Consider the following 8,703-nt stretch of genomic DNA (forward strand, 5'->3'; position numbering starts at 1 on the left):
TATGGACTTATTATTCATAAATTATTTTTTCTTTGCTTACCCTTCATTTTTGGTTATAAATATTTACTCGAAAAAAACAAAATAACGAACCCGGATTTTTTAAATTTTACTTGACAAATAAATCTTGCACCAATAATTTACTTGAAAAATATAAAAAACAAACTTGGGATTAAAATTTTGATTACCATAACACAAATTTTGCCAAAAAGATAAAACACAACTTTTTAATTAAATGTCAGTTTTTAAATAATTACCAAGTTGTGTTTCAGATAAAAATGAAAAGTATAAATAAGTAAAACCAGCATTTAAAAAATCGTTTAAGACTTTACAATTGAAAGTTTTATTTTTTATTTTTTAACTGTTTATTTTATTTTAGACTGTTACGATGAATGGCCTTGTTCTTTTTAATGTTTGTCGTTTTATGTTATCGATGGCCAATATTTAATTGTTGAAATGAATAAAAACTTATTATTAATTAAAGTGTTGCATTATTTGATGCAATGATGTCCTTTATTACATCATTTGTTTATTGTTTTGTTGTCGTTTATCTCATGTTTATTTGAAAGATATAATTTTACTGACGTTTAGTTATCAAATGGATCACTGACCAAAAAACGAACCTGGAAAATCGGGTAAGATTTTCCTAAATTTTGAATGCTTTCCCGATTTTTTGTTCAATAATTGAAATTGTATTGATTTTTAAGGGTTTTAAACTGTGTACCGTTGTTGGTTCAACAAACAAGAAAATAAAAAATAAAACAAATAAAAAACAGTAAATAATAAGAAATTAGGGTGAAGAGTTTATATAAATTTTGGAAACAGTACAGAGTTTTGAAATACAGTTAACTTTTTAAAATTGGTGTTTTTTTATATAATTTTAATTAAAATAATTATATAATTACAAATTGATAGTTTATTATTTTTGATTTTATTATTTGTAAAAATCTAAACTGATTATATTAAAGACACTTTTAAACTCTTCATTTATAGTACATCATGGTAAATAAGATATTTATATTTTTTTGAATTTTTTTCAATTAAATTGCCACAAATTTTGTTTTTTTCTTGATACAACAAGAAATTCTCCAATTTTCTAATTCGTTGTTTGACTGTTTTGTCTCTAATTAATCCAGTTGTTTGTGTCATTTGTGCGTAGTAGTTTTACAAATACAAAACAACACCAACGGTATCATATTGTGGCTCGACAAACCCCACATATGTCACATCTTACCAGCTGTATGTCGTTGCGAATAATTCACCGTCTCGAAGCTCCGTTTTTGCAAGACATTTCAAAAACTTTTCTGTCACTACAAAACTCCGTTTTCGTATTCAAAACATCAATTTTATCGACATGAATTGTAATAATTTCAAATAACAGTTTTATGAGTATTTTCATTTTTTTCATTTTGTTTTTGAAATAATTTAATTGTTTATAACATATAACAATAAATATGAATTTTATTATAATTTAAAACAAGCCAGATTTTTTTCTCACTGACTTGTTTTTATAGTACTTTTATATAATATTCTTTAACATTTCTAAATAAAATCAATAATTATAATAATGATTGTCAATTCATAATAATTTAATTATGATCTATATTAAAACACATCAATAAACAAACTGACTGACAGTTTTTTAGTAAATGAATAACTATAAAAATGGTAAATATATGATTCAATAATAGCTTTGATGAAATTATAAAAAAATAAACAATAGAATGCACATAATAGTGGAGTTTTGTTTCAAACACTCTGTTTATGCATCAATGATGAACAGGATCGTTTTAATTATTTACTCGCGTATAATAACTCTTCTGTTCTATCAAAGTATTGCAAGTTTATAAAACAACCTAAATTTATCAACAACACAAGTATTTTGATTTAATGTTTTGTTATAGTCCATTCTATTACATTTTATATTAATTTGGTATATTTAACCACTATTTGATGTTTGAAAGTGATGTAAAGCAACAATAAATCAAATTTAACAAGTAATCGCAAGGTGACAGCTCTGTTCTGGTTGATTTCATTTTACTATGTAAGAAAAGTATGGTTAATAACAAATTTTATTTATTATAATTAGTTAAATTATTATTTGATCGTTATTAAACAATTTCTAATATTTTATAATATTATCAATTATAATTATTAGTTTTATTTTATATAGTATAAATATATATTTTTAAACTATTTATTTGAATACTATACATTTTAATATTTTATAGTTTAATTGTTAACTGTCGTTTTAAGTAGAAAAATAACCGCGGCAAAAAGTCTCCATCTGTAAAGAAAAGGTTTTGGAGATCGTAAAAACAAACATAACTATGAATTTTACTAAAACTACTTTATTTTTGTCATAAAAACAAATTAAATATACACTTTTTATTTTAAAATGCATTTTGGGACAAGTTCCAAATTTTACTTTGTTTCGTGATAGACCCTGAATAAAATTAAAATCATTTTGTGTTGGTTTGACGTTTTTCTTTTTGGTTTTTGATTAGAAAAAAAATCATTATGAATGAGGTAATAATGTTTTTGAATGAGATTTATATAAAATTAAATATAAAAACAAATAAACTTGATTAACATACATGGAAAACGAGTTAACAGCAATCTCAGCACTCTGCACAAACGCAGCAAAGGCGGTGTCAGACCTCAACAAAAATAAAAAAGAATACAACTTTGTTGACAACAAGTCACTTGACATTGATCAACGTATTGAAAATGCAGAAGGACACTTCGACAGACTTGATGAGGTATTTGATAAAAAGAAGAACATCACAACATCACTCAACACCATCGTCACTGATTTGGAAAACGCATCAAATAAAATCAAAAGCGAGATTAGTCTATATTCAACAAAGAGCGACAACGACAAGTTGTATGAAATATTCAATGTCAAAATAGCACTATATGAGGAGAAGTGCCAAATGGATATTAAACCACTTGAAAATGAAATTAACAAAATCAAACAAGCAAAAAACAATAAAATTGATCAAATTATGAAATCGGAGAAATTCATCAATTCAAAGAAACAACATGATGAAAGACAAGAAGAAAGGATGAAGTGCGAACACATCACACTTGAAGAAGAAGCCAGTCTTGAGAAGTTGACAGGAATGAAGATAGGAAGTGTTGTGTTTGACTCGGATAAAGACGATTGGTCAGAATACACGTCTGTGTTTGATAAAAAAGTTATTAACAAAAACAACTTGTGCTTCTTAATCGAAGACACAAATCACAACAAGTTTGGCGGCGTGTTCACTGGAAATATAAATGCTGTTGACAGGAATATCAGCAGTGGCAATTCTTACATTTTTTCACTTGTAAGAAATGGCACTTTGAATCCAAAAAAGTTTGGTAAGACTGGAAATTACACCGATTGTGAATTTTTAATTTATTCCCAAAACAATCAGTATCTCTTTGCATTTGGTGGTGGTGATGATATAGGTGCGTACAAGAATGGTCAAAATGGTAGTTATTGCAGCCCATCCACATACACTGCCAAACAAAACGAGTTGACTGACAATTACAATTTCACACCAAAGAGTGTTGTTGTCTTCCAACTTAACTGACTTTTTGTAATTTTTTATTTTATTTTATTTCAAAATTTGCAACACGTTGACTCCAAAGTGCCATTTTTGTAATTTGCCACGTCACCACAACTTGAATTAATGTACACAAGTTTTAACAAAATCTGCCCTTTTTGAAGGGCAGGACAGACGGAATAAAAACGGGTTTTACCCTTTAAACCTAACACTGGAACGAACACTCGATTAGGACACCTTTATGTTTTTTTTTCAGGCATCTCCTCTTTGTGTCTAGTCTACTCCGGAGACGGATTCACGACGCCGGGTACAACAAGTTTTGACAGTTGCGGCATATCTACTCTTTGTGTCCCGTTGTATCTTTCTGAAATATATTAATTGAAAAGTAGTTTGGTATTTTTATTTATTATAAGTTTTTTCAAACTACAAACTTAATGATTATATTAAAAGCAAATCACAATTAATATTTTCATCTAAAAACAAATAGCACAAATGTTGATATAATTAATTATAATTTGATAGTTTGGTAACACAATTTATTTTTTTAAAGCAACAAACTAAGAAAAGATCAATAGACTTTATCACATAATTAGAATATTACAATTGACAATATATAGTAAATTGACTATTTTAAATAAATAAAAACATCAGTGATGTTGTTAAGATGAATCGCTACTTTTGAATGTATTTTTGGGTTCTACAGATAAAGTTAATATGATTTAATCAATTTGTATCGATTTTGTATCGAAACCCTGGTTCCTTATTAAAAGAGAACATCACCAATCTTTTTTGTCATTGGAAATATCCATCACTCAATGAAAATTATTTGAAAAGGCATTTCTTGTGGAATTATTAGAGTCCACCCATAGACTCTAAGTTAGACTATTAATTAGAGTCTTTTTTTCATAGGCTCGAGGCATCTCGTTGAAATTAAACTATAAAAAATAATAATAATGTTATATTTTTAATAACTTGACTCTTGTATTTTAACTAGATTTTAATTTAAAAAAAAACTAAAACAATATAATAATTATTTATCCTTGTCTTTTTGTGTTTTACTTGAATCAACCTGTTCTTGGTCTTCAAAAGTAATTGCACTCACCCGATCAATTTCAAGTTGTTTGTTGTCAGATCTTCACCAAATTTTCTGACCTGTCTTCCAACTCAACAATTCTCAATTCGCCGTCTCTGACTGATTGTTGTGTCTTCTTCAAACGGCTTGTATCTTACTAATTTGGGTGTTAATTGTAGATTCCTTCTGTTCGAATTTTGCAAGCTTTCTCTCAGCCTCTTCAACCTTTCTAGTATACTGTTTAGCTTGTTTCTTGGCTTTAACAGCCGCGTTTTGTGCTTCTTTCTTTTCTGTTTCGATTCCTTCAAATTCTGTTTCATATTTCGCTTTCAATTTAGCAATAGAAGCTCCAGTGGCACCAGCGTCCGCCAATTTAGCTTCTGAATCGGTGACTTTAACTCTAAGTTTTTGAGTTTTTTTGTCGGGTTTTTGTTTCATTGCTCTGTCCTTCTCAAGTTCCTTCTGTAAATCAGCCTTTCGAACAGCATCTGCACTGTCAGCTTTCTGTCTTTCTTCATCGGGTTGAGTTTGAATTTCAGCAATTCTTGCATTCAACATGTTCTTCTCTTCTTCTTGAGCAACAGAAGCCGGTGCACTGATTTGGACTTTAAGTGACGAAACTTATGCATTGAGTGTTTGACTTGGTCTTCCATCTTCTTTCTTTTATCAGATTGGTCAGCAGCAGTCTTTTCAGCTTCAGTTTTGTCGTCCAATGCCATCTTCTTTTGTGCTTCAAGTGCCTTAATATGTGATTCATAATTCTCAATCTTCGAAGCGTCTTCGACAGACCACTTTTCATATCCTTCTTAACAGCGTCATATTAAGTGTTCTAATCTTTCAACGCAGCAACTGCCTTTTCCAAATCAGCAATTTGGGTGTCTCTCTTGATGACCTCAGTTTGGGCGACATTTGATACCCCAACTAGTCTCTCTTCAAGGTCTTAAACTTTTTTCCAAACCAACTATTTTCTCATTGTCATTAGCTGTTCTGTCTCTTAATTCAGTCAACTCAGTCTTATTTATTTCTAAGTCTCTTTGTAACTTTTTGATTGAACCATTCAAGTTGTTGGTCTCGTCTTCGTGTCCATTAACTAAGTTAATGAGTTGGTCATATTCGTCTTGAAGCTTCTTCTTTTCGGAAGAAAGTTGGTCTTTGTCATAAGCCAAGTTTTTCACCTTCTCTTTAATTTCGTCGTTTTCCGCTTTCAACTTCTTTGCTTCTATTTCTTTCGCAAATTTGTCCTTCTTGACTGTTTCAAGCTCTTCATTGGCTCCAGCAAATTCTTGTTCTTTTCTTGTGATAACACCAGAAAATTCGTCGACTTTAGCACTCAATTCCTCAATCTTCTTATTGCTCTCATTAACAGTTCCATTGAGTTTCTCTTTATCAGCAGCATCGGTGTCGGCATTCTTCTTGAGGTAGTCAAAGTTCTGTTGGAGTTGGTCAAATTCGGCTTTAGTTCTTCCCAAATCATTCTTAGTAATTCTCAACTTCTCATTTGCGGCTTCAACTTCTTCATTAAGAGCAGCTTTTTCTCTTTCAGCGTCTTTCAATTTGGCATCAACAACAGATTTGGCTTTAGTCCTTTTTTCATTGTCCGCCTTCAATTAGTCCAGTTGCTTATATTGATCATCTTTCTTTCTATTCATGTTCTCAGCATCAGCTTCAAGCTTGTCTTTGTTATCAGCAGTCTCATCAAGTTTGGCTTGGAGTTCCTTATTAGCAGCTTTGTTCTTCTCAAGTTCGGCAGTGATGTCTGCCAACTTCTGGAAGTTTTTCTTCAAGTCGTTATCCAACTTCTTCCTATCCTTTTCTGTCTTGTCTTTGTCACTTTGCAAGTTGGACCGAGCGTCTTCTAAATCTGCCAAATCGTTTTCTAGCACCAGCCAAGTCCTTTTCAGTCTTCTCCGTGTCGTCCTTCAACGCTTGGATTTGAGCTTCGTAGTCGGCCTTCTGTGCTTTCAACATATCAGAGTCATTAAGTCCGTCTTCAATTCTCTTTGTCAACTCAGCAATTTTTCTCTGAGCATCTTTTTTAGAAGAATCAAGTTTTCTGTTTTTATCTTCTAATTCGTCTTTCTCCGAGTTCAATGATGCAATTTTTTATCACTTGCATTCTTGGCCGTAGTCAAAGCAGCAGTCTTTGTCTTCTCTGCTTGTAATTGTTGGTTACACCCATCTCTTTCGTCTGAGGCCTTCTTGTTCTGAGTAACTTGTTGGTCGAGTTTCTTCTCTGTATCGTCAAGAGCCAATTGAGTCTTTTTCAAATCATTTTTTGGTATTGGCAAGATCATTCAAACAGAGTCAGTGTTTTCATTTAATGCGTTGACATCAGAAATAGTGTTTTGCAATTTCTTTACTTGTTTCTCCAAATCGGCAATGTCGTCTTCCTTCTCACGTGCAATTGTGTCTCGAGATATTTTGAATTGTCTTCTTCGGCTTCAAACTTGTTTTTCAAGTCAGAAATTTCGCTTTCCTTATCTTCAATGTCTTTGTTCAACTCAGTGATAACACTGTCCTTCTTAGCAATAGTCGCTTTGTGCTCAGTAATTTCGTTTTGAAGTCTTTAAATATCAGCTTCAAATTAGTTGTACTCAGTGGTTAACTTGCTCAAGTCTTCCTTTCCTCTCTTAATATTACCTTGGAGTTCCTCAATGTGTTCTTGGTCTTCTCGTGACTTCATATCGGCCTCTTCAAGAGAAACCTTCTTTGACTCAATATCTTCTTTAAACTTTTTAACTAAAGCTTCCAAGTCGACGTTCTTGATTTTCATTTCAGAAAGTGCCTTCTCAGCGGCTTCTCTCTTTGCAATTTCTTCAGCAAGCTTCTTCTTTAAAGCTTCAATTTCTTATTCCTTAGCTGCGGTTCTTCATTGACTCTTCTCCTCTCTTTGATTTCAGCACGAACACCAATTTTGAAGAAAAACTTGATCTTACCAAATTTGAATTTTTCGGTGTACACTCTTAACTTGTTTCTTGTACTTCTAACAAATTGGTTTCATGAGATCATTGAATACTACTATGGCGTCTGAAGTCACCCCATTTGCTGTCATCTCAAACACGGAGACTGGCAAAAAGTGTCCACTTGCAGATTATTCATTGACTCCATCAATTGCTATCGACTTAATGTTCTGTGTCTCATCAACAAAAAGCTGTAGCAGACTGTGGTATCGATGTTTTGGTTCATGTTGTTGTAGCTTATGTCTCAGTTATGGCAAATGGGTACACATATGGTCTTGCTAAAAAAGCAGTCAAATTAGTCTTTGACGACTTGGTCAAGTCATACAACGGGATTTTGTTGCGAGAGAGAAGATGCATAATGCAGCTACCATTGATGGTATAGCCTTTGTTTTCGCGTTTTTTAAGATTGTTCACTTAATAGTTCACAAAATAGGAGCCGCTTTCCATCTTCCAACAATGGTCGATGTGTTGCAATGTTGTTACCACATGTTATTCGATACAATGGTGTTATCTCAAAAAAGATGGCGTAGTGTCCAAAGTACAGCATTTATGTTGCAAACCAGTAATATTAACAACTTGCACAACTGGTTGGGTTGAAAGCTAAGACTATGGTCGAAAAAGTTGAAGTCCTTGCAAAGGCAAGAACTTCAACACATATCATTTTTTGAAAAATAAAGTCTATGAGAAAATTAAAACATAAAAAATAACACTTTTATAATAGGGTGCACAACCGTTGACAAAATAATTGCTGTTTGCCCGTTTTTTAACACAAAAAATACTTTGCTTTAATTGTTTTATTTTTACAACTAATCGTGATCTTCGAAATCTCAAAATCTGAGATTTTATTTAAAAGATCTGCTATAACAACCAAAAAATCAAAGCCAAAAATACGCAGGGCTCTCAAAATTTCAAACCCCCGTCCCCACGTGGCAAGATTTAAGAACTCGATTACATTGTGATTTCAATGTAGCACAAATACAAATTATTTTTAGTTATACTTCAATTTCTTTGTTAATCAAAAAACACACAAAAACTAAAATAACGGCAAAAATCAAAATTTTAGCACATATTTTACAAAAATATAAATATTTATTATCAAAGAATTTTTCTTTCACAAATT

The 8,703-nt window shown here is 31.5% G+C and overlaps 3 protein-coding genes across 3 annotated transcripts; 1 reads left to right on the forward strand and 2 right to left on the reverse strand.

Moving 5' to 3' along the window:
* Positions 1–4,761: 4,761 nt before the first annotated feature.
* Positions 4,762–6,917, reverse strand: EIN_010820 (ankycorbin, putative; the record flags this gene model as incomplete). Its single annotated transcript, XM_004261279.1, has 5 exons — positions 4,762–5,192; positions 5,240–5,425; positions 5,582–6,224; positions 6,469–6,689; positions 6,734–6,917. 5 exons carry the CDS (start codon positions 6,915–6,917, stop codon positions 4,762–4,764), a joined length of 1,665 nt encoding a protein of 554 aa, XP_004261327.1.
* A 290-nt stretch (positions 6,918–7,207) lies between these two features.
* Positions 7,208–7,675, reverse strand: EIN_010830 (hypothetical protein; the record flags this gene model as incomplete). Its single annotated transcript, XM_004261280.1, has 2 exons — positions 7,208–7,461; positions 7,612–7,675. The coding sequence occupies 2 exons, from the start codon at positions 7,673–7,675 to the stop codon at positions 7,208–7,210; spliced, it is 318 nt and encodes a 105-aa protein (XP_004261328.1).
* A 259-nt stretch (positions 7,676–7,934) lies between these two features.
* EIN_010840 (hypothetical protein) lies at positions 7,935–8,283 on the forward strand (the record flags this gene model as incomplete). The annotated part of the gene is made up of 2 exons (XM_004261281.1): positions 7,935–8,170; positions 8,211–8,283. The coding sequence occupies 2 exons, from the start codon at positions 7,935–7,937 to the stop codon at positions 8,281–8,283; spliced, it is 309 nt and encodes a 102-aa protein (XP_004261329.1).
* Positions 8,284–8,703: the final 420 nt, after the last annotated feature.

This window comes from Entamoeba invadens (genome assembly GCF_000330505.1).
Source record: "Entamoeba invadens IP1 unplaced genomic scaffold scaff_1105074725169, whole genome shotgun sequence".
In the NCBI taxonomy this organism is placed as follows: Eukaryota; Evosea; order Mastigamoebida; family Endamoebidae; genus Entamoeba; species Entamoeba invadens.